The sequence below is a fragment of the Asterias rubens genome (genome assembly GCF_902459465.1).
Source record: "Asterias rubens chromosome 8 unlocalized genomic scaffold, eAstRub1.3 super_scaffold_89, whole genome shotgun sequence".
In the NCBI taxonomy this organism is placed as follows: domain Eukaryota; kingdom Metazoa; phylum Echinodermata; class Asteroidea; order Forcipulatida; family Asteriidae; genus Asterias; species Asterias rubens.
In genome coordinates, this window is record NW_022985693.1 from 325106 (window position 1) to 352250 (window position 27145).

Below are 27145 nucleotides of genomic sequence, written 5' to 3' on the forward strand. Positions count from 1 at the left end.
TTTTTTGTTCACCCAAATTGCATTTTCTCCCTCTCTTTTACCAACAATAATACACAAACTAGCTTACCTATGATCTATAAGAACACATACAATGTTTTTTCATCTCGGAAAGGTCTAAAATAAAACCGTAAACTGTCAACATTCTGTCGCCAAAGCGAAAACAAAATGGCTGACATTTTGTTTGTGGATGGAGAATGGTCACGTCCATAGACTTGTTCCCAAGTCTTTGATCATGCTGAAACAGCGCCCTCTTGTGGATACACTCCTGTCATTAGCCTACAATGTGGCTGATGCAGAGAATCAACTGCAGTTTTAGACTTGGAATCAAGTCTATCACATCATGTGCATTGATACTGCAGTCACAGTGCAACCTTTTTAGAACAGCAGTATACAAAATAATCCACAATTATAAAAAAAAAAGTATTTTTTTGAAATTTGTCAGTTCAAATTAACATTTTACGAAGTCAACAGTGCAACTTATCTCAAATTGATTTTTATAAGTGTGTCCCAGGGTATTAAACAACCTTTTATCTAATTAAAAAAACATGAAACGGAATTTTTTGTGCCTGAAACGGAATTCATGTTTTTGCCAAATGGAATTTGCACTTTTCTGAAACGGAAAATCAGTGGCCCTACAAACTGCATGATTAACAAGCTCACTCCCATCTACACCATCACTTTAACATCTACTAAGCTCATTTCCATGCTTGCATGTTACATCTTAACAATCAGGGATTCGTTATACGACAGCGAGAACGTACCCCATCTATAACTCCACACCATCCGTTATCAGTCACTTGTCATGTAACAACCACTCACACCATTTATATGCACCTGAAATATTCCCAAACTAAATGGAATAATTCTGTTTGGAGGTGCATTTTCTGAATGTATGTATTTTCTGTCTTTTATTTACTGCAATGGTGAAATGTGGAACCAACTGTCATTGGAATACGTTTTACGGAGTCCATGGAAACTGCGGATTCCAGAGCCATGAAGACATCTTGGGAGGTATGCTGTGAGGAAAACAACACTTACACATTTTAAAGTTCAGGAATAGAGCCTGAAGGTAAGTTTATTTTCAGGATGTTAGTAGTTTGAAAGTTCATGCAGGACCGTAATTTGTTAAGAATTTTCCTGAATTGATAACATTTTGTTGATTTTTGTTAATTAAAGAGGGGCTCCCGCAAAGTTGAAATTGAATTGCAATCCACTATTTTTAAAATTGATAGTAAAATGCTTTCTTTGGGGGGAAAAAGTGTGTCTGACTTCATACTCTAATGGCGTAAAATGCCATTATGTTTGATGCCCTTTTGTAGAAATAAAAAATTGTGGATGACGTCATATTTTTAAATACATAGTCATTAAATTGTTGTACATAAATTGTTCATTTCATTTTGAAACTCTGATCATTCAATCCAAAGGGCATTACATCTGAGTTAATTTGACTGACACAGAAATTCCTCTTGGGAATGTACAGACACATGTTTTTAATGTCCGATGATGTCATGTTACATTAACTCAATGATTGAGCTAATTTTGTGGTTTGAATGCAGTTATTGTATGATTCTCCATATACAGGTGATGCCACAAGGATAATGGCTACCAAGGATCATGGAAGGAGGACGAGGGTGTCTTATGGTCTGAGGATGCAAGTTTCTAGGTAAGATGACTTAAGAAAGTAAAATACAGTATAAGTTATTACTGTCTGAATGTATCTATTTTTTGTCTTTTATTTACTGCAATGGTGAAATGCGAAACCAACTGCCTGTGAAGTACGGAGTCCAATGAAAACTGCACATCAATGGCATCTGCGTTCGTGCTGGTGACGTCCATCCGCTGATGACCAAGAAGACAACCGCTGGTTGCCTGGCTTCATAGAGGAGTGTTCCTGTCTCTCTGGTCGATGAGAGAATGCATTGCAGTCGGTTTTAGTAATTTCGGTCATAAAAAGTGCTTTTGAAAAGTTCATGTGGCTTTTTTTGAAAGCCTGAACAAAACTAGCTCAATAAAACCATGCAGTAAATCCTTGACAAAACATGAACATTCCTTTCTTTCCTCTGGAATGTGTTTATCAAAACTTAATGAAAAGTTGTTGATGGTTTGTTAAATGCAAACAAATGAGTTGATGAGAAATATTTGACTCTCTTAAAATTCAGAGAAAGAAACCCTCACAAATTATGATCGTAAAACTCATAAACCCACTTATTGTGCACTTGAAATATTCCCCAACTAAATGGAATAACTCTGTTTGGAAGTGCATTTTCTGAATGTATCTGTTTTTGTCTTTTATTCTGCAATGGTGAACTGCGGAACCATCTGCCTATGAGACACGGAGTCCAATACAGGGCTATGACGACTTCAATGGCGTCTGCGTATGTGCTGATGACATCTAACTGCCAATATCCAAGGGCCTAGATGACAACAGATGGATGCCTGGCTACACAGCAAAGTGTTCCTCTCTGGTGGATGAGAGAATGCATTGCAGTCTAATGGATCAACAACAGATGTAATAATGGCAACTATACTTGTCTTTACAAGACACTTAAACAGTTTTTACACATGGACTGACATAATTTGAAAGGATTGTGCAAAAAGTTTGTTGCATCAATCTTTTTTCAACAATGGGTGTTTTTGAGATAACAGAAACAGTTCAAACTTGTTGATGAAAAGCAGCGACTGAACTAACTTAATAGTGATGCAGATATTGAATGATTCTCCATATACAGGTGATGTCACGTCACAGGAATCATTCAAAGGGCAGGCTTCATGGAAGACCTTGGTTGAAGGTGTCTTATGGTCTCTAAGGATGACAGTTTTCAGGTAAGATGCATGACTTGAGAATGAAAATACAGTATAAGTCATTTCTGTCTATTAATATTAAGTTGAAAAAGTGCTTTAACAGTGAACATGAACATTCCTTTCTTTCCTCTGGAATGTGTTCATCAAACTTTAATGAAAAATTCACAAGTTTTTACGAATTGCTATAAAATGCTGACAAACGAGTTGATGAGAAATATTTAACTCTAAAAATTCAGAGAAAGAAACCCTAACAAATAATATGATTGAAAAACTCGAATCCACATTTATGTTCACCTGAAATATTCCAAAACTAAATGTAATAATTCTATTTTGACGTGCATTTTCTTAATGTATCTTTTTTTTGGCGTCTGCGTTCGTGCTGGTGACGTCTGTTTGCTGATGGCCAAGATGACAACAGATGGATGCCTGGCTTCATAGAGAAGTGTTCCTGTCTCCCTGGTGGATGAGAGAATGCATTGCAGTCTAATGGATCAACAACAGATGTAATAATGGCAACTATACTTGTCTTCACAAGAAACTAAAACAGTTTTTACACATGGAATAACATAACTTGAAAGAATTGTGCAGAGAGTTTGTTGCGCCAATCTTTTTTCAACAGTCTGCAACTTTGAGATGACAGAAACTTAGAAAAGTAGTGATTGAACTCAATTTTTGAGCTAATTTTGTGATTTGATTTTGAAGCAGTAGTCCCGTGATGATCACTAGATGATTACATTATATTAGTCTCTCTATGGTTTGTACTGATGTGATTACAACTTTCTTTCAGATGGCGCTCCCCTAGAGGTCATTCTTTCTCTTCAGTCTGGTGGTGCAAATTGTGCTGATCTTGATGCAGCTCAAGAAAGAGCGCTAGATGGCGTCTATACAAGAATGCTACCAATGGCCCTTGATGTAAACTTGGAAGACCATCTATGCCCAACTTCCAGCTCTTTGATGCCCAACCAAGAGTATCTGTCAAGATCAGGAAACTGAGAATGAGGCTGGTTGGCCACTGTGTCCACCATCCAGAGCTCGCTGTGAGCCCCCTAGTTCTCTTGGAACCCATCGATTGAAACAGGAGCAAGGGTAGAGGGAGACTAACATTCATAGATCAGCTGAAGAAGGACGCACCACACAACCAGAAACAACTGAGCTTAAGATGCTGATGCTGGACGGGGCGTGGAAGGCTGCCATCAGAGGTTCCTGAGATGGCGTCAGCTAAAGACAACCTGTCGCTCGACTACTACTACTTACAGGCGATTGTGATGACTGCTTTTCTGCCATCCTGTCAACCAGGACCATGAAGATGTGACATCACAACATAAAGAGAGATACATCATGGCTTGAGGAGATAGACATCAAGTATTTCTACACCTACCTACCAGGATCCTTGAAGGTAAAATATGTCTTTAAGCTAAAGTGCTATTCAAATGACAGCAACTTAACTGGGGTCTCTTGCTTATTTTACCCTGTTGTAAAACGTAGAAATGTTTGACAAGATTTTGCAAAAGAACTCGGACAGAAGAAAAAATGATTGTCCTTTCATACAAGAAATATTTTGTTAAGTTTTACCACCAGGCTACAATAGCAAGGGACCCTTGCTAAAGTGCTCTTGTGTGAAAGGACATAAGCTTGCTTTGATATTTGAGAAATCCATTAAAGTGCAGAAATAAAACTTTGCTTATACACAAAAATTTAACTTTAAAATCTTTTTTATTTTCTGTTAATATAGGATGAACAGAGTGGAACAAATAAGAGTTGGTTACGTCAAGATGCTGAGCCACATTATGCAGCACCAATAAAACTGTTGCTTCAACACAGTCTTTGTAAAGGAGGACTGTTTCTTCATGATGACTGCCCTCATCTAAGGTCATATCCACCAGCTTCGACTGTTACTAAGGATGTACTTTGACCAATGAGTAGACTTTCCAAGAGCATGAACAACATTGAACAAATCTTCCAATGGATCTTGATAGTACAGCATGATCATCCGGATTCATCTGCAGATTGAACTCACTAACACAAAGTTTTCTTATTGTGGAACAATGACTTGAATATTAGTATTGTTTGAAGCTTTGCATGGTGTGGATAAATAGGAAGAAACTATAAGTATTATAGTAAACTTGCGTGTACAACAATGTGTTAATCTCGTTTGTGTTAGTGTTGACTCTGAAAAGAGCCTGTGTGGTCTCGACATTGTGAACAGTAGACTCTGCTCGTCGTCAGGAGAAAGCTGGACTAGTAGTGGTGGTGGAGCAAAGTAGCACTGGAGTGATGCACATTTGGGCGGAAGGATCCAAGTTGTTCTTGATCTGTGATGCCTGTCAGTTAGAGTGATGTCTTGTGGAACTGTGTGGTGTGCTTGTATCTCAATGGCGTCCCTGACTCTGCATCGGTGCAGAACTGGACTGGTGAGATGAGCTTGGCGTCCATTTGATGAGTTAATTTTGTTTGAGTGAATGTTTGATGACGGATTGACGGCTGATTTGTCATGGCTTGATGTTCCTTGATTCTCGTGGATATGAATGCAGCAGGTCTCTGTGTCATCACAATCACAGGGAATGCGATAAACAACAGCTTTGGCGTGAGTGTCTTGCTGGTCTTTGTGTGTGTGAAGTGATGTTTGGATCTTGTTTGTTCTGGAAAGGTCTTGACTTGAGCTTGGCTGATGATTTGATGCAGTTTGTGAGATGCATAGCCAATGTACAGAAGGGTGATGGTAGCCTTGAACTGCGGACTTTTGTCTACTTGTGTGATGAGGAATGGCTTGGGCTGGCTGCAGGAATTGAAGGTCTTTTATTTAGTCGTTGAGTTGTAGTGATGTCTTGATGTGATGAAGTTCCTGCTTCAAGCTGCCTATTGGTCAACTTACTTGTAATGATCGTACTTCATTACAAGTTTGTAGACAGAATACATAATAACTTGTAATGATATAATTCCTTACAAGTTAATGTATTGACATAAAAGATTGCATGTTTGTAATGAGGTACTTTATTACACTCATGCAATTATAACATACTTGCAATAAAGTACCTTATTGCAAGTATGTCATAGTTTCAAGTGCTTAATGAACTACTGCATTACAAGAATGAAACAAGTTAAGTAAATTTGTAATGCAAATGCTCATTACAGTTATGAAACAACTTTGTAATGAGAGGTAACTCATTACAAATATGAAGACAACAAGCTTGTCAGGAAGTGTATATGATTGGTTTAACATTACAAACTAATAAAGTTTAGTTTTACTATTACTTAATTTGAATATTGTATTAAATATGAATGTTAACTTTTATTGTGTGTCACTTTGTCTTTCTGTTATTCATCCAAACAATATTATAAGTGTTCTGGGGGTACCCCCACATGGTGGCCACCATGGTTTTAATATTAGTTATTATTTAAGGACATGTAAATATTATTGAGGTTTTTAGTATGTTTATTGAGGTTGTTGAGTCCTCATTAATATGCTAATTAATTATAATGTTCATTGTTACGGGCTAGGCAGTGTTATTTACTATGACGTTGAGCTTTTGCTCAATAGAGGGCGCTGTTTGCCGGGCACAATATTAACACTAGTCACACTTTCACCAATATTATTTTGTTTGTTTTTGATGCGCCCAATGTTATCAAAATTGATGTTATGTGTTTAACTCAAAAATACTCCACCAATGACAAAATGACTGATGTCAATGGCTTTATTAGGATACCAATGCCACTAAAGCGTGTACGGTTTGAGCTGCAATTAATCAAATGGAACCCAAACAATAGTCATGACATTGTAGGGCTTTTATTGTGGGTGTTTAAGTACCAGTTATTATATTAATTAATTAGAATGGTTATAACAAAGGTCACATTATTTATATAATCTGCTGTTAATTATGTTGCATTAATGTCACACTCGGATCGGTAATTGTTATACCATGCAAGTTTTATAGTTGAGAGTGCTCGTTAACGATGGATTTTTTTAATACAAAGGACATGACATTAGTTTTATTATCTGGTGTTAATTATTTGGCAAAATGCCACACTAAGATTGGTAATTGATATACCATTCACAACAGTTTTAAAGTTGAGAGTACTTGTTAACCAGGTTTTTTTATTTACAAAAAGTGATGACAAGTTTGATATCTGCCTAGCTATTTGATGCTAATATCAGGGTTTTCCAGAGTACTTTCTCACAAGAGTGTTTCTTCACTCTGCAGACAAAGGGAGCTAGCCAAGAAGTCATGACTGTAGATATAGGATATTAATTGAAATGATATAATGTATCTTATCTTAAACAAAGGAAAGTAATTAATTGGTTTTACTGCAAGAAAGCGGTATATACAATTTTCTTTAACCACATAATCATGGTCAACAACTTTGTTTAAAAGCATTTCTTAAGTCATAGTTATTATAGACAAATTTAAGCGGGGTTTTCCAGAGTATTTGTTATTGCTGGTTTTTCACTCCGTAGGCTAGGTATCAAAGGGGGGTAACATTTCAAAGAAGCAATTGTTGTAATGGTTACAAACTTGGATGTATTATGATCCCTTTAACTGTTGTGGGGTGGAAGATGACAACCTTCACGTGGTCCACCCTGTTGTTAACTAATGTCATCAAAGACCTTTTCGCAAATTCTTTTGGGAAGCCCTCACTGTTGAATGAGGTGCGTGCTGATCCAGCTCGCAATCAAACTTGATCGCTATGCATGCAGACCAAGTATTTGCGATAATGTCTAAACAATATGTAGCAACTCCTTGTTTTCATACTGGTATTGTCTTCTAACCTAATAATTTTCAGTTGGCCCTATTAATGCCAATTACCATAACTATATCAATCACTTTACTTTTAAATGTGTTTTGCCCGTTACGTGTGTAGTAAGTATAAAATGTTCATTTTATTTTGCCAGGTTTATGTACATGGCTTTAGTGTGAAATAAATACCTTGATCATGTGAAACAAGAAACAACTGTGTGATATAGAACTAAAATAGTAAAATATTAAAATTAGCCCTGTAAAAGACATTGCATTGTTTTGCCATTAGTGAAACATTTCTCATATCACATTCACAAAACTGCTGTACTTCTTTATCACCAAAACTATAAGAATAATCCCTAGAGGAAGACACAGTCTGAGAAGTGTTACCGTGGTAACGCTTATACTTCTTTTGATATATTGCCAAAACTCTTGTACTTCATATATCCAGGAAATTTGTTATTGGCATTAAGTAATTTTTTTTTTTACACCGCAGTGAGGGGTTTTGTACTGAAACACTACCAAAACGTGTCTTGAGATGAGACTAAAATATTGACGAAGCCCCCATACACATTGTTCAAAAGAGTTGTAGCGTAGTCTGCTACCCGAAACACGGCGACAGCGGCTGCACCCACCCGGCGTTGTTAGTTCTTCTATGAGGGCGCTATATACATTTAGTGGTCGATTTCTGATAATACTGCAACCACTACCAATTGCTGTCTTGAGACGAGACTAAAATGTTGGTGACGCCCCTATACACATGTTCAAAAGAGTTGTATCATAGTCTGCTACTCAAAACACGGCGACAGCGGCTGCACCCACCCCGGCGTTGTTAGTTCTTTTTTGAGGGCGCTATATAATTTTAGTGGTAAATTTGTAATGCAACGATAACAATAATTTAAAACTATCGACACCTTCTTGAAACAAACTCATACCAAATCTACTTTTGAATATTTCAAACCATTAATAGTGTATTTCAACTTCTTTTGTGTTGTCCCACTTGATTCTCGGCCGCATTTTGTTTTTACACCGCAGCGAGGGGTTGTATACTGTAATACTGCCAAAACATGTTTTGAGACGAGACTAAAATGTTGATGAAGCCCCTATACACATGCTCAAAAGAGTTGCATCATAGTCTGCTACTCAAAACACGGCCACGGCTGCAGCTGCATCCACCTACCAGTTGTTTATTCTCACTTGAGGGCGCTAACTTTTCATGCATTTGTCTTGGTTGAGTGACCGCAGTTAACGGTTGCTCTGACAGTTTCTTATCGCGATATCGATATAGCGCCCTCTAAATTGAGGGCGCTCTAACAGACTGTGAAATGTTTCCCCCTAGCTGTCAAAGTCGTCTGCCCGAAAGACAAGTAAGACTATTAAAGAGAGGTAAGAAATCTTAAATTTTTCCAGTAGTTGTTCGGTTTTCGAGTCTCATAATAACAATATTAGGATCACAATATTATACAAGTCAAGAAGAATTCACCGCATCAGTTCTTTTTTAATAAAAAGAAGTAATTCTGGATCGGAAAAAGGACGTCGGATCAATCGTTTGTTTATTCGGACGATAGTCATATTACATAATTGTTTTCCGATTTCGACCCCAAACTTTGATTCCAATTTACCACGAGACTGTGCCAGCTCCGCGGTGACAAAAGCTCTGCTGTTTACTCACGGTCTGTGTTTATGCCAGGCTTTTCGTGCTAAGAATAAAGAACAAAGTTTTCTGTCGTAGGTTATGTCTCGAACATTTGAATGAATAATAATAGAATCACTAGATAAAGTTAAACTGACTCTCTAGCTAGTGCAGTAATTTACCAAAAATTAAAAGAGGGAATGGCGCCACCACTTTTTTCACTCATTTTTACAAAAAGTAATATCTCACAAAGGTAAATAAGATACTAAATTATTTCGTATCGAAATGAAAAATGAAAAAGTGGTGGCGCGGTGCCATACGGAAACTTTTCACAAGAGAGTCAACGAAACAACATCCTTGAGATGACCCCGAAAGTTCAAAACCAAACTATCGTCTGGTAGATTGTTTAATTCTCCTTCAGTCACTTGATAGATCACGGGATGTTGTTGCTATTTGGGATTTATTGCGTGCCGGATGGGGATAAAATCACAGTACTTGGGTGGGATTCTGACCGACAACCTTTGCAATTCTAGAGCAGCATAGATGCCAAGTTCAGAGGCCAGCTAGCTATGCGTGACATTTTTGAACCTGTGCTAAGAACCTTTTATAAGGCAATGAGTGAATAGTTATACCTGTGAGATTTTGATGAGCACAATGGACCTAGCATGAGATAAACTTGTGCTTAGCACCAATTGGGCAAGTAAGAACTCTGGTGTACATTTTTGTTTTAACATGTTTAACTGCTGTGATTTTATCATAAAATTGTTTGAGACAAGTCATGGCTATGTGACTAAATAATATAAAATACAAGATTGCACCATAATTTTCCCATAGCTGAAAGGTCCGAAGACCTAATACATAATTCATAAATACATATACCTCAGACAGTTTCGCTATTCCTATTGGTGGAGAGCGCGTCACGTGGGTGTGTATAAACCTTTGTTTATGACTGGTAAAAAGTGTTAATTCATGGGCGTGACACGCGACCTTGCACCTGTTCTTATAAGACAGTGTCTTCATCCCTATTGGTCGAGAGCAACGGCTGAAACAGTTGTGACACATCACAGGATTCCCTTATACGGAGTTGTTTACCCGAGGGGGGCGGAGGGCTTTACCATTTCATAGCTGGAGGGGTGTTGTGTTGAAAAAAAATCATTGAACAATTATAAGTTTTGCATTTATTTTACTTTTTGGCCAAAAAGTGTTGATGTTTTTGACCGAAAAGGTATTTATAAATGGGAATCAAAGTGTGTTGAATCGGTTTTCAACTAGTGGTTTAACCCGCCAAGGCCTGGTTCTTTATAATTTACCTCGACTTCGTCTCGGTAAAATTATCAAGAACCAGGCCTCGTTGTGATTAAACCACTAATTGAAAACCTCTTCACCACACATTGATTCCCTTATTTAACCTTGATTGTATCAAGGCTTTTTACAAGTTCATCACTCCTAATGTATTGTTGTGTCCACCACAAACTGCTCTTGTTTCAATATTGCATGTTCATTGTGCGATCACTAGTTCATTGTTCTTTGACACGAAAGATTATTGTCAACACACAGTACTGACAAAAATATATAGGCAAGGAGTCAGCTAGCCGGTATTGCTATGTGACTCTAAGCATGAGATGAACTTGTGCTTAGCACCACTTGGAAAGGAGTCAGCTAGCCGGTATTGCTAATTGACTCTAAGCATGAAATGAACTTGTGCTTAGCACCATTAGGCAAGGAGTCAGCTAGCCGGTATTGCTATGCGACTCTAAGCATGAAATGAACTTGTGCTTAGCGTCATTAGGCAAGGAGTCAGCGAGCCGGTATTGCTATGCGACTCTAAGCATGAAATGAACTTGTGCTTAGCACCATTAGGCAAGGAGTCAGCTAGCCAATATTGCTATGTGACTCTAAGCATGAAATGAACTTGTGCTTAGCATCATTAGGAAGGAGTCAGCTAGTCGGTATTGCTATGTGACTCTAAGCATGAAATGAACTTGTGCTTAGCTAGCCGGTATTGATTTGCGACTCTAAGCATGAAATGAACTTGTACTTAGCACCATTAGGCAAGGAGTCAGCTAGCCGGTATTGCTATGTGACTCTAAGCATGAAATGAACTTGTGCTTAGCATCATTAGGCAAGGAGTCAGCTAGCTGGTATTGCTATGCGACTCTAAGCATGAAATGAACTTGTGCTTAGCACCATTAGGCAAGGAATCAGCTAGTCGGTATTGCTATGTGACTCTAAGCATGAAATGAACTTGTGCTTAGCACCATTAGGCAAGGAGTCAGCTAGCCGGTATTACTATGCGACTTTTTTTTTTTTTTTTTTTTTTTTCGATAAGTTTTTGCAATTGTTTAATTGTGCTTTTATTTTTCAGTTTTTGTAAGCGCTGTGATATAGTTTTCTATGGGGAGCGTTTCTAAATACCTGTTATTATTATTAAGCATGAAATGAACTTGTGCTTAGCACCATTAGGCAAGGAGTCAGCTGGCCAATATTGCTATGTGACTCTAAGCATGAAATGAACTTGTGCTTAGCATCATTAGGCAAGGAGTCAGCTAGTCGGTATTGCTATGTGACTCTAAGCATGAAATGAACTTGTGCTTAGATAGCCGGTATTGCTTTGCGACTCTAAGCATGAAATGAACTTGTGCTTAGCACCATTAGGCAAGGAGTCAGCTAGCCGGTATTGCTATGTGACTCTAAGCATGAAATGTAACTTGTGCTTAGCATCATTAGGCAAGGAGTCAGCTAGCCGGTATTGCTATGCGACTCTAAGCATGAAATGAACTTGTGCTTAGCACCATTAGGCAATGAGTAAGCTAGCCGGTATTGCTACGTATGTGACTCTAAGCATGAAATGAACTTGTGCTAAGCACCATAATAATAATAATAATAATAATAATTATAATAATTAAAACTAATAAAGCGCCATCTATCTGTGACCGGCTTAAATAAATGATCCTGCGGGACACAATCTTCGCTGTTCCAGACTTTTATTTATATCTGAATTGAAGACGGAGAAAATAATGTGATGTTAAGTCTCCGACGTCAAAGGAAAGAGTCTAATTAAATAAACATACTTTAAATAGAACATTTAGAATAAAACTTACAGTCACAAATACTATTTACAATTAATTAGGAAATCCTTAAAAGACGCGAGAGTGTTGCTGTTTTCCAGCCTAGAAATTATGTATTTTAGAATAAACAAATCAATGAAATAATCCGTGAACTTGGGTAAAGACTATCTATAATAAACGATTTGCCAAAGATTGGAAATGGATGGCAAACAGAAAAGCATAAATAACGGCAAACTAAATAATATAATTAAAGTTCCCGCCAAAAGTTTAATGGCGTCCGCCATCTTGGAATTGTACCAAAATTAGAGGATAACTCCGCAAAATCAGCAATATTTACATCATTAAATCGGAAAACAAGTACGGCATTACTTTAGATCTCTAGTAATGCAGAACTAGAAACAAAATCTAAGAGAGGAGACTTGAGGAAATTCAAATCAAAAAGAAATATATCTATAACGGGAGTTTCCTTTCCCGACTAAACACTAAGTAAATTAACTCTAGAAAACCGTTCTCTTGTCAAAAAGAAACATGTCATAAAATAGGCTAAACTCTCCGAATAATTTATACAAGAGGAATTTATATGAAATCTAGGGGAGAATGGATGGAAAATAGAATGCTAATTACCTGAATTGAAGACGGAGAAAATAATGTGATGTTAAGTCTCCGACGTCAAAGGAAAGAGTGGCCCTCTGACGTCTTGCGGCCGATGAGGGCGCGCTAACCGGTGTATTTAAAAAGGTGAGTATGAATAAATGAAAAGTTCCCGGATGTGAATTATTCTACTTGTCACATATCTAAGACTAAACTTATTCCGAGGCGCATTAGGAAAGGATTCAGTTAGTCTGTACTAATGATAAATACAAGGCAAAACAATTTATTTTAAATGTGTGTTTTCTGTCTTCAGATTGAATTGAAGTGGAAACTGTCACCTGTATTTAAATTACATCCTTGCAAGCTATTCAACAATCAGTACAGACTTGAAATTACCCAAAGATCAACATCAACCCAAGATAGACTCGACCCTCGACCATCTGAGATTCACTCCAGGGGTTTGTGATATCTCCCTGGGTAATCTGATTATGAAGGAGCCTACGGATGAGCCAAAGTGGGAGCTTTGTTGGGAGTTTGATGAAGGAATCAATGCGGCTTTGGATATTGATGTCTTTGTACCTGGGAATGAGATGGCAGTGGCTGACGGTGGGAATAGCAGAGTGGTGAACTATGCCAGTAAGGGACACCAGAAGGAAACTATTGACATACCACAAAGTAAGTTTCCTAGACATTATTTAGTCAGAGATTTATTGTTGTAAATCTCAGATAACACTTTGCAAAAGGTACTCTTGGTTGGTTATCAGGGTGACAGTCAAAAAGTATTCAATAAAAATAAGGATTTAATCCACTCCATTACCACAATCAAATCTGAGGTATAGATAGATACTTTATTATCCCACACTGGGGAAATTAAAACTGGCCTTGATTCAAACAGTACCAAAACACTAAAAGTTTTATAACAATAAACAGACAGATCAAATTAAGAATATCAGGTATAAAAATATGTTTCCGGCATGGATAAAAAATGATTCACAGCAATATTTATATACAAGGTAAAATGTACACAAGCGAGGTCCTTTAAACCGACAACGCATAAAACACAGTGCAGCTAACTTAAGAACCATTGCAAACATGAATTGCAGTCCAGGGACAAAGGAGTTGTTGCAGCATTGTGTCCATGGAGATCCTCCCGCCGATGACTTTAATAAAAACTTAGGGTACATGGGATGGGATGGGTCAGACAGGATCATGTTCACCTTAGTATCTTGGTCATAATAAAGTGCCTCTGGGCTGTGTAGTTCGGCTCTGGTTGATTTTCTAGCTTGCTTTTATTTGATATACACTGTATCTATCAAACATTGTTTGCTTTTCTCAACTCAAGTCAATCATAAAAAATGTTCAAATGTCACAGCATTGGTTGTGATCAATACATGGTTTCTTATGGTAGTCAAACTGTATGTCATGAAATTGAATGGTTATTGCTATTTCAGGGGTATAAATGAGTACCTGTGGCAGACATGCCAACTAGTACGTTTTCCCGTATTTCGTACAGGTTTTTGTAAAAAATACGGGTGTACGGGTTTTGCAAAAAAAATACGGTTTTGAGCATCCCCACCGCAAAAATACAATTTTCTCCCCGTTGGCCGTCGTGCCCTTTTTTAACTCAAGTTCAATATTTGTTTATTGACACAAATAAGTTCCTTATTCAACTTTCACCACACATCGAGCACAACAGAGATTCCCTCGCATCCATCATTACATGCGCGCTAGTAGCGCAAACCTACATTGCACAATATGATTTACACGCCAGTTTATCTGAAGGCGCTGGGGCCGAGCGAACCAGTCTAACACAATTCACTGAACAACAGAGGGCGCTGTTGTCAAATGGCCTTATATGGTATCGGTGATTTAGTGAACGGACGAATCGAGTGTGCAAAAGAATTTGCCAAAATAAAGACGCAAAAGAGCGCCTGAAGCGAGATGTTTATAAGATGAATTTAAGAACTATGCCCCCAAATGCAAGAAACAAACCTTTTGGGATGATGTGTTATTTTTGTCTTCTTCATTGAAATTGAATTAATTTTGTTTTGTACTTATCAGCTAGCCGGTACTGCTATGTGACTCTTGAAGGCAGTGGACACTATTGGTAATTAATGAAATAAATTATTGGCATAAAACCTTACTTGGTAATGAGTAATGGGGAGAGGTTGATAGTATAAAACATTGTGAGAAACGGCTCCCTCTGAAGTGGAGTGGTTTTGGAGAAAGAAGTAAATTTCTACGAATTTGATTCCGAGACCTCAAGTTTAGAACTTGAGGTTTCGAAATCAAGCATCTGAAACGCACACAACTTCGTGTGACAAGGGTGTTTTTTTCTTTCATAGTTATCACGCAACTCCGACGACCGATCGAGCTCAAATTTTCACAGGATAGTTATTTTATGCATATGTTGAGATACACTGAGTGAGAAGACTGGTCTTTGACAATTAACGATATAATAGTGTACACTGTCTTTTAAGCATAAACTGAATTTTGTGCTTCCATTTTGGCAAGGAAAAACTCTGGTGTAGATTATTATTTCAATTGATGTGATTTCATCACAAAATGATGTTTTGATAAGTCATGGCTTTAATCTGATAGTTTTCAAGTGGGGTTGAAAAACGAGTGATGTGACAGAATAAAATTTAATACAAAATTGCAAAGTTGTATTTATATTTCCCATAGCTGCTATAGCTCAGACCTTTTCATAGTAGTTGTTTACACCATGTACAAGTTCATTGTTAAAACAGCCCAGACATCAAACAGCCGTGCAGTATCGCTAGCTCCATGGCCTTTGACACTGAAGTTCATTGTCAACACACTGTAGCCTACTACAGTACGTTGTACGTTCACTATGTATTGTTGTACACTCATGGAGTTGTTAACACCATGTACACTGCCAAGTTCATTGTTAAAACAGCCCAGACAACAAATAGACGTGCAGTATCGCTAGCTCCATGGCCTTTGACACTGAAGTTTATTGTCAACACACTGTAGCCTACTACAGTACGTTGTACGTTCACTATGTATTGTTGTACACTCATGGAGTTGTTAACACCATGTACACTGCCAAGTTCATTGTTAAAACAGCCCAGACATCAAACAGCCGTGTAGTATCGCTAGCTCCATGACCTTGACACTGAAGTTCATTGTCAACACAGTACTGCAGTACATTGTACGTTGTACATTAATCCAGCAACTGTCGACACACCCCGCACAGTACAAAGTACAAACTTGCTATGTAGGTGTTTTGTGACTGTATTTGTTGCAACATAATCCTGCATTCTACCAGGAAATAAGACTGTTGTAAACTCAGTGAACATCCTGACAAGATTGCAGACGTATGGACATCTTTTCCAACAGAACTATGTGCTTAGGTGAGTACAAATCACAAACTGATTCAACTTTGCTAAATAATACTCTGGCAGCTTATTTAAAAACAGGCCTAAGATTGTATACAAATACCACTTAATTTGTGCAGTATACGTTGTTTGTAATTTGCAGCCTAGATGATAATGATTTGATCTTTGGTTTACATTTCAAAGTTTTGTACAATTAACACGACTGCATGGTTTATGAAGTCACTCAGGGTAGAAATCTGTTTCCTAGCTCCATGATTGACTCAGATTAGAATGAATTTACCGTTCAATGCAATGGAAGTAATGGCTGGTTATTAAGGGTCATTCTTCTTAATTGGTTGCAACATTTTCTAAGACTTGAATTCAGTGTTATGAACAAAAAGAGACGATATCCCAATAATTAAATAATCAACCGTAATTTACCATGCAAAGGACTTGTCTCAATTATCGTTCATGTTTTTACCTTTAAGGGAAGGTATTGTTTGATTATCAATCTTAAAGGTAGTGCTGATCAAAACTTGTTTGACATCTTTGGTATTAATAAGCCCTACTTCAGACATTTTTTATCTTTGTTGATTGAAAGGACTTGGGATGTGACTCAACCAATACGCCTCTCTTAATACTGAAATGCATGACGTCATAATTCTTACCCAAAATGAGGCTATGGGCGCACTTCCCCCATCGCTTGCAGTGGCTACACCCATCGCCTCGTTTTGAGTTAGCATTGTGATGTACCTCATGCATAAATATTAAGAGAGGCGTATAGACTTTGAAAATCAATATATTCAGTGTTGTAGCTAGACCAGTTTTAGTGGTGGGCAATAAATCAAATTTTGTTGGAAGTCTACCAAGGGCATGGGGATCAACAAAATTATTTGTGTTTAATTATGAGGCCATTATTGCTGAAGTGGGGCCGGGTTCCCAAACTGTTTACGTTAAAGGTTCTGTGTACTTTTTGTAGGTCCAACGACACAATGTCCACAGATCTACATTAAACTTACACGGTTTAAAGCTAATAATGGTAGAAAGCTCCCCTTAAAATAGTTCTTGCTGAGAATTTGTAGTTTCTGAGAAATTAGAAAAAAATAAATCACAAACAAATTATTTTCACTTCCGCTTATTTGCAGCAAAATTCAAGAATATTGTAAATGCTTGCACTTTTGTGTTCACAACTATTTAATCAGAAAGACTCAATTTCACAAGTTCATATTATTATATTTGGCGTCCTCAATATTCAGTGCCGAACCAATGAGTCCCAAATCCCATTGGTATTAAATTATTTGTAAACTGACTAAATAGATGCCTATGGTTGTTTCAAAGCTGATTGAAAATTGCTACATCAAAGAAATCTTCATGTTCACTTAGAATGTTTTAACATTCTAAGTGAAAATGAAGATTTGACATTGAATGATGAAATATTAAAATGTTTTATTACATTCCCATCTAATGTACAATACATGGTTCAAATTGATGTAGAATAGGAAGAGCCGTTCATGCAAACTGAATGTTAACTATTTGGATTTGGGGTTTGAACAAAGACAAATTTAGACCTACAAGAGTGGGACTTGAACCAACGACACCTGTAGTGCGTTTTGGCGACCCCAACCAAAAACTGTTTCTGACGTCACAACCAAAACGGTAACCGAGCTCACAAGTTGGTTTTCGTTCAGTCTGAACAGCAGAACCAACGACCAACAACCGAAACAGTTTTTGGTTGGGGTCGCCAAAACGCACTCCTGGATATATTTGCTGGCGCTCTACCAGCTATAGCTGACTGGCTATGAGCTGACTGGCTATGAGCTGACTGGCTTTGAGCTGACTGGCTATGAGCTGACTGGCTTTGAGCTGACTGGCTATGAGCTGACTGCCATGGCTTTGAGCTGACTGGCTTTGAGCTGACTGGCTATGAGCTGACTGGCTTTGAGCTGACTGGCTTTGAGCTGACTGGCTATGAGCTGACTGGCTTTGAGCTGACTGGCTTTGAGCTGACTGGCTATGAGCTGACTGCCATGGCGTTGAGCTGACTGGCTTTGAGCTGACTGGCTATGAGCTGACTGGCTTTGAGCTGACTGGCTTTGAGCTGACTGGCTATGAGCTGACTGGCTATGAGCTGACTGGCTTTGAGCTGACTGGCTATGAGCTGACTGGCTTTGAGCTGACTGGCTATGAGCTGACTGGTTTTGAGCTGACTGGCTATGAGCTGACTGGCTATGAGCTGACTGGCTATGAGCTGACTGGCTATGAGCTGACTGGCTCTGAGCTGACTGGCTATGAGCTGACTGGCTTTGAGCTGACTGGCTATGAGCTGACTGGCTTTGAGCTGACAGGCTATGAGCTGACTGGCTTTGAGCTGACTGGCTATGAGCTGACTGGCTTTGAGCTGACTGGCTATGAGCTGACTGGCTTTGAGCTGACTGGCTATGAGCTGACTGGCTTTGAGCTGACTGGCTATGAGCTGACTGGTTTTGAGCTGACTGGCTATGAGCTGACTGGCTATGAGCTGACTGGCTTTGAGCTGACTGGCTATGAGCTGACTGGCTTTGAGCTGACTGGCTATGAGCTGACTGGCTTTGAGCTGACTGGCTATGAGCTGACTGGTTTTGAGCTGACTGGCTATGAGCTGACTGGCTTTGAGCTGACTGGCTTTGAGCTGACTGGCTATGAGCTGACTGGCTATGAGCTGACTGGCTATGAGCTGACTGGCTATGAGCTGACTGGCTTTGAGCTGACTGGCTATGAGCTGACTGGCTTTGAGCTGACAGGCTATGAGCTGACTGGCTTTGAGATGACTGGCTATGAGCTGACTGGCTATGAGCTGACTGGCTTTGAGCTGACTGGCTATGAGCTGACTGGCTTAGAGCTGACAGGCTATGAGCTGACTGGCTTTGAGCTGACTGGCTATGAGGTGACTGGCTATGAGCTGACTTGCTTTGAGCTCCCTGGCTATGAGCTGACTGGCTTTGAGCTGACTGGCTATGAGCTGACTGGCAATGAGCTGACTGGCTTTGAGCTGACTGGCTTTGAGCTGACTAGCTTTGAGCTGACTGGCTATGAGCTGACTGGCTTTGAGCTGACTGGCTATGAGCTGACAGGCTATGAGCTGACTGGCTTTGAGCTGACTGGCTATGAGCTGACTGGCTTTGAGCTGACTGGCTATGAGCTGACTGGCTATGAGCTGACTGGCTATGAGCTGACTGGCTTTGAGCTGACTGGCTATGGGCTGACTGGCTTTGAGCTGACAGGCTATGAGCTGACTGGCTTTGAGCTGACTGGCTATGAGCTGACTGGCTATGAGCTGACTGGCTACTGACTGGCTTTGAGCTGACTGGCTATGAGCTGACTGGCTTTGAGCTGACTGGCTTTGAGCTGACTGGCTATGAGCTGACTGGCTATGAGCTGACTGGCTATGAGCTGACTGGCTTTGAGCTGACTGGCTATGAGCTGACTGGCTTTGAGCTGACTGGCTATGAGCTGACTGGCTTTGAGCTGACAGGCTATGAGCTTACTGGCTTTGAGCTGACGGGCTATGAGCTGACTGGCTATGTGCTGACTGGCTTTGAGCTGACTGGCTATGAGCTGACTGGCTTTGAGCTGACAGGCTATGAGCTGACTGGCTTTGAGCTGACTGGCTATGAGCTGACTGGCTATGAGCTGACTTGCTTTGAGCTGACTGGCTATGAGCTGACTGGGTTTGAGCTGACTGGCTATGAGCTGACTGGCTTTGAGCTGACTGGCTTTGAACTGACTGGCTATGAGCTGACTGGCTTTGAGCTGACTGGCTATGAGCTGACTGGTTTTGAGCTGACTGGCTATGAGCTGACTGGCTATGAGCTGACTGGCTATGAGCTGACTGGCTATGAGCTGACTGGCTCTGAGCTGACTGGCTATGAGCTGACTGGCTTTGAGCTGACTGGCTATGAGCTGACTGGCTTTGAGCTGACAGGCTATGAGCTGACTGGCTTTGAGCTGACTGGCTATGAGCTGACTGGCTATGAGCTGACTGGCTTTGAGCTGACTGGCTATGAGCTGACTGGCTTAGAGCTGACAGGCTATGAGCTGACTGGCTTTGAGCTGACTGGCTATGAGGTGACTGGCTATGAGCTGACTTGCTTTGAGCTCCCTGGCTATGAGCTGACTGGCTTTGAGCTGACTGGCTATGAGCTGACTGGCAATGAGCTGACTGGCTTTGAGCTGACTGGCTATGAGCTGACTAGCTTTGAGCTGACTGGCTATGAGCTGACTGGCTTTGAGCTGACTGGCTATGAGCTGACAGGCTATGAGCTGACTGGCTTTGAGCTGACTGGCTATGAGCTGACTGGCTTTGAGCTGACTGGCTATGAGCTGACTGGCTATGAGCTGACTGGCTATGAGCTGACTGGCTTTGAGCTGACTGGCTATGGGCTGACTGGCTTTGAGCTGACAGGCTATGAGCTGACTGGCTTTGAGCTGACTGGCTATGAGCTGACTGGCTTTGAGCTGACTGGCTATGAGCTGACTGGCTTTGAGCTGACTGGCTATGAGCTGACTGGCTATGGGCTGACTGGCTTTGAGCTGACTGGCTATGAGCTGACTGGCTTTGAGCTGACTGGCTATGAGCTGACTGGCTTTGAGCTGACTGGCTATGAGCTGACTGGCTATGAGCTGACTGGCTTTGAGCTGAAAGGCTATGAGCTGACTGGCTTTGAGCTGACTGGCTATGAGCTGACTGGCTATGAGCTGACTGGCTATGAGCTGACTGGATGGCATGGTTGGCTTGTGATCATAGCGCTCACCTCTCACCAAGATGACTCCGGTTCCATTCCTGGCCAGGGCCATCTGTGAGTTGAGTTGTGCGTTTGTTCTCTGCTGTGCCACGAGGGTTTTGCAGACCATCCGGTTTTCCTCCCTTGGGAAAAATCAAACACTTTCGATCTTGACTGTGCTCCGTGGTCATAATGGGTTGATGTGGCTGGCAGCCAAAGGCGCCCTTGCATGCCAGCTTCTTGAACACATTATAGCCGCATCCTTCGCAATTCAGCTCTTAGCTGCGAGTAAGGATGATTAGCACCCCAAATTATTATCCAGCCCTGTGTTGTCAGTCTCTCTATGTTGGCTAGATAGCTCAGTTGGTATACAAAGCACTGCCATGTTAATCTGGAGGTACATGGTTCGAGTCCCACTCTAGTGATAATGTTTGTTCAAACCCAAATCAGTTAAAATTTATCCGGTCAGTTTCCCTTGTGGTTTATAATATTTGATTAATGAGTTTGTTATTTTTTTTTCCAGATCAAAATGGCGTGTTCTAAACCAGCACAAGTTTCAGCTCTAGAGAAAATCAGAAAAGATTATCTGGAGTGCAGTATTTGTCAAGAGGAGTACACGGAACCCAAACTACTAGACTGTCTTCACAGCTTCTGTAAACACTGTTTACTTGAATATCACACTACCAACTACGAAGATGCAAAGATGCTTATTTGTCCTTTGTGTCGAAAGGAGACACAACTTCCTGAGACGGGTGTTGAAGATTTCAAGAGTAACTTCATTTTAACTGGTCTTGCAGGTCAACTGGAGCAGGTCAGTTCACTTGAACACAGCAAGTTGGTCTGTAATTTATGTGAGGAAAAAAACAACGCAACACATTTCTGTTATGACTGCCCCATGTTTATTTGTGCAAACTGCTACAAAATGCATAAGAAAATTCCCTCGTTGTTAAGCCATACAGTAGCTACTTTGAAAGATGTTAGAGATGGGAAAACTGCAATGAAAAAGACAAAACCCAAACGCCATCCAGAATGCCAAACTCATGAAGGTGAAGTGATGTGGTTCTACTGTACAACTTGTGATGTGATGATTTGTAGAGATTGCACTGTCATCGATCACTGTAAACCACAACATGAGTATATTGACTGCAACCAAGCCTCATCCACATACAAACAGTCATTGGCTCAACTCTTTACTCCCCTTGAAGAAACCATGAAGAAGCTTGATCAATCTCAAGCAACTGCCTCAACAATGAAAGACAACCTAAACATTGCAGTTAAGAGAACCATTGCAGACGTGAAGAACAGAGCTGATGAGATCAGGGCTGAGGTAACAGCTCAAGAGAGTCGCATCATGGATGAAATACAAACTATCCTTAAAGATCAGAACAAGAGTTTGGAGGAGTTTGAGCAAGCAGTGAGTGTAAACTTGCAGCAAATAAAGCATTCACTGCAGACTGCCAAAGATGTCAGCAAGAATTCATCAGTTCCTGACTTCCTTGCAAGCTATCCAACAATCAGTACGGACTTGAAGGGACTCATAGATCAAAATCAACCCAAGATAGATTCGACCCTCGACCATCTGAGATTCAATCCAGGAGTTTGTGACATCTCCCTGGGTAATCTGATTATTAAGGAGCCTATGAAGGAGCCTATGAAGGAGCCAGAGTGGGAGCTTTGTTTGGAGTATGGTGAAGGAATCAATGGGGCTTTGGATATTGATGCCTCTGTATCTGGGGATGAGATGGCAGTGGCTGACACTTGGAATAGCAGAGTGTTATTCTCCGACACTAAGGGACACCAGAAGAAATCTATCCCACTATCAACCCGTAAGTTCCATACAAATCATTTAGTCAGGGGTATATTGTTGTAAATCTCAGATATAACTGTGGAAAAAAGTACTTGTGTTTGGTTTTCAAGGTGACAGTCAAAGAGTATTCAATGAAAATAAGGATTTAATCTACTTTGCAACGCCACAATCAAATCTGAGAACTATTTATAAAAATATTGTTTGCTTTTCTCAACTCAAGTCAATCATTAAAATGTTCAAACATCACAGCATTGGTTGTGATCAATACAAGGTTTCCATGATAGTCAAACTGTATGTCATGAAATTGAATGGTTCTTGCTATTTCACTGTACCTTGTAGACTAAGACTACATTCATCCGCTGCATGATCACTAAATCCACTCTGCTGCAGTCATTCTCAATAATTGACATTCCTCTAATTAAAACCAACAAAAGCAGTTTAATACCAAATTAATATTAAATAAATAAATTAATAAATAAATAATTATTTTGATGAAAACAGAAAAGAAGATTTAAAAAGAATGAATTCAATACTATTTTGTTCTTGATTAATAGTAACCTTGCTAATATGAACAAATTGTTGTTTATTGTTCTACTGTATGTCATTGTTACATGTATGATTGTAAATTGTTGTTTATTGTTCTACTGTATGTCATTGTTACATGTATGATTGTAAATTGTTGTTTATTGTTCTACTGTATGTCATTGTTACATGTATGATTGTAAATTGTTGTTTATTGTTCTACTGTATGTCATTGTTACATGTATGATTGTAAATTGTTGTTTATTGTTCTACTGTATGTCATTGTTACATGTATGATTGTAAATTGTTGTTTATTGTTCTACTGTATGTCATTGTTACATGTATGATTGTAAATTGGAAGCTACACACAAAGAGCTTTTACAACTCAGGAAACATTCAATTAAAAAATGAGCTCTTTTTTATTTTTACAAAAATCAAATTATTTGTAAGTTTTTTTTCAAATGAATATTCATTCATTATATTGGGTTCTATCCGTTTGTTTATCTGTTTTCCAGGCCCTCAGGCTGTTGCTGCATTCCAGAATCAGTTAGTGATTGTACATAGGTCCAACCCTGTGAACATGTACAATAGGAATGGCAACAACATGTTTGAATTCCACACCGCTCATAGTGAAGTGGGCAAGACATTAGTAGTCCTCCGCAGTGTAGCAATCATAAAGGATACAATCATGGTCGGGGATGTGAAGAGGTCAGTTATAACTAAACACAGATCTAGTGATGGTTCGCTCATTGACACTGTTTCAGTTCAGACTAAACCTTGCTACTTGGCCATTGACAGCAAGGACAGAGTTGTAGTCAGTGGTTGGGGGAAACAAGTAGACATTGTTGAAGTCACTGGTACTTTATTATTCAGCATCAATCCCAAGATCAATAGTCAACAAGTTACATCCTGCAGAGGTGTATGCTGTGACAGCTCAGCTATCTACATTGCAGTGAGCAATGGGGCAGGCACTGGTCATATTCATCAGTATGACACTCAGGGTAGATTTCTCAGCTGTATTGCTCAGGGTCTGTACAACCCAAATGGAATCTCATTGACATCAGATGGTCAGCAGCTTGCAGTGGCAGACTGGAAATCAGTGAAGATTTATAACAAGGTGTAATGATATCTTATAATGATGATGCTGGTCAAATACTGTCTCATGGATTGAACTGACCACCAAAACATGTCAATCAAATTAAATCACAAAATTATGCAAACTGAAAAGTTCAAATAACCACTCAATTTCCATTCTCAATATGATGACATTGAGTTGATTAATTCTGTCCATAATACCTGGTGGCAAATCTTTACATTGTTGACTCATTTTGCATTTTGCAGTCAAATAATGTTTCGAGGAAAAGTACAAGCTTGTCTATTTTAAGTGGTTTTGTAAAAACATTCTATCGGACAGAAAATAGTATTTGAAAGAAATAGTAGCAGCAAATAGTATTTGCAAGAAATAGTAGCAGCAAATAGTATTTGCAAGAAATAGTAGCAGTAAATAGTATTTGCAAGAAATAGTAGCAGCAAATAGTATTTGCAAGAAATAGTAGCAGCAAATAATATTTGCAAGAAATAGTAGCAGTAAATAGTTTTTGCAAGAAATAGTAGCAGCAAATAGTATTTGCAAGAAATAGTAGCAGCAAATAGTATTTGCAAGAAATAGTAGCAGTAAATAGTATGTGCAAGAAATAGTAGCATGCAAAGGGTTGATTATTACATTATGGGGTTGTTCATTAAGTAGTGCAACCTTTTCCTTTTGATAAGAGACGCATTCTATGAAGTTTAACATTGCATGCAACGAGTTGCTTTGAAAATCATTACTCATTAAAATGTTATAAAACTAACTATTGTATAATTTGCAAAAATTTGCTTTCTAAGTTAGATAACCTTTATTATTTAGAAAAATTGTATCAATGTATGAAAATGCTTTAAAGGCAGTGGACACTATTGGTAATTACTCAAAATATTTATTAGCATAAAACCTTTCTGCGTAATGAGTAATGGGGAGAGGTTGATGGTATAAAACATTGTGAGAAACGGCTCCCTCTGAAGTGCTATAATTTTCGAGAAAGAAGTAATTTTCCACAAATTTGATTTTGAGACCTCAAGTTTAGAACTCAAGTTTAGAACTTGAGGTCTCGAAATCAACCATCTAAACGCACAGAACTTCGTGTGACAAGGGTGCTTTTTCTTTCATTATTATCTCGCAAGTTCGATGACTGATTGAGCTCAAATTTTTACAGGTTTGTTATTTTATGCATATGTTGAGATACACCAACTCTGAAGGCTAGTCTTTGACAATTATCAATAGTGTCCACTGGCTTTAACATTCAAAAGAATGTGAAATGTATATTTTATTGTTATAATCACGTTTAAAGACACTGGACAACTTTTATAATTGTCAAATACCAGTCTTCTCACTTGGTGTATCTCAACAAAAAACCTGTGGAAATTTGAGCTCGGTTGGTCGTCAAAGTTGAGAGAAAATAATACCTTAAAAAGTAAAAACTCCTTTGTCACACAAGTTGTGTGCTTTCAGATGCTTGAATTGGAGACCTCAATTGAGGTCTCAAATTAAATTGAAATATTTTAGTGAGAAAATACTTCTTTCTCAAAAACTATGTTCTTTCAGAGGGAGTCGTCTCTGACAATGTTTTGTTCTATCAACAGCTCTCCAATGCTCATTACCAAGTAAGTTTTTGAGCCAACAGATATTTTGAGTAATTACCAACAGTGTCCAGTGCCTTTAAAGGAACATTACAGAATTGGTAAGAAAAAAAAACCTGTCTCAGATTACAGATTACAGATTCACGATCTAATGATGACGATGGCAGAAAACATCTCTTGAAACATTTCTGTCTAATATGTCATATTTGATGAGAAATAAATAAAATTTATCTCGCGTTTGGAGTGTATCGCTCAGTGAGCTTTTAATTCATTTTTGTTTCGCATCATTGTCATGCAAAATATGTAATAATTTGTTCACTATTTCTCACGGCCAAAATGGCTGATTGATCTCAAACTTCTACAGGTTTGTCTGTTGATGTATATGGTGGATTACATAAAGTGCTTAAACTGCCAGCAACTGTTTTGTTAGCAAAAACCAATTCTGTAATGTTCCTTTCAATCTGGGCCTGAACGCTCCTTTTTGTATTTTGGGAGGGATTCAGCAGCCGATTTCAAGAAACGCTAGGATTAATCTTATTTCGAGTTAGGACGAGTTGTCCTAACTTAGGATGGGTTCAATGCGTTCTTATGTCTTTGGATACGGAACATAACTCGTTCTGAGGGGTTAGATTAATCCTAATTCGAGTTAGGTCGAGTTGTCCTAACTTAGGATGGGTTCAATGCGTTCTTATGTCTTTGTATATGGAACATAACTCGTTCTGAGGGGTTAGATTAATCCTAATTTAGGACGAGTTTGGTGAAATCGACGGCAGGAGACTCTTGCAACAGAAATCATTTTGTCCATTTAAAATCATTAATTGTTCTGTAAAGTAAATCAGTTTAATAATTTGGGTTTTTACCCAAACTCATTCTGTCTATTTCCATCCATTGTTTGCACAGACTGACTATCTGTAGTAGTTGAATTGTAGTTTTTGGAGTTAGTTTGATCTGTATATAACCAAGATTCACATTGTAGTTGATTATTGCTCATGTAGACTTGTTTGGATGAATGCTATATCTGTCTCTTATTCAACTCCCAACTTTAGACATTGTCAATAAATCTAGATTGATATTGCAGTTGATTATTGCTCATGTAGACTTGTTTAGATGAATGCTATATCTGTCTCTTATTATACTCTCAACTTTAGACATTGTCAATAAATCTAGATTGATATTGCAGTTGATTATTGCTCATGTAGACTTGTTTGGATGAAT

At 39.0% G+C, this 27145-nt stretch overlaps 1 protein-coding gene across 1 annotated transcript; it reads left to right on the forward strand.

Moving 5' to 3' along the window:
* The first annotated feature begins 16039 nt into the window (after nt 1-16039).
* LOC117305509 (E3 ubiquitin-protein ligase TRIM56-like) lies at nt 16040-25216 on the forward strand. The gene is made up of 3 exons (XM_033790376.1): nt 16040-16204; nt 21452-22754; nt 23773-25216. The coding sequence occupies exons 2-3, from the start codon at nt 21458-21460 to the stop codon at nt 24378-24380; spliced, it is 1905 nt and encodes a 634-aa protein (XP_033646267.1). The 5' UTR covers nt 16040-16204; nt 21452-21457; the 3' UTR covers nt 24381-25216.
* Nucleotides 25217-27145: the final 1929 nt, after the last annotated feature.

Excerpts from the sequence above, each read along its gene's own strand:
- LOC117305509 (XM_033790376.1), top strand. The coding sequence starts at position 21,458 with ATGGCGTGTTCTAAACCAGCACAAGTTTCAGCTCTAGAGAAAATCAGA. Across the intron at positions 22,755-23,772 it reads ATCTATCCCACTATCAACCC|GCCCTCAGGCTGTTGCTGCA; the intron begins GTAAGTTCCATA and ends TCTGTTTTCCAG.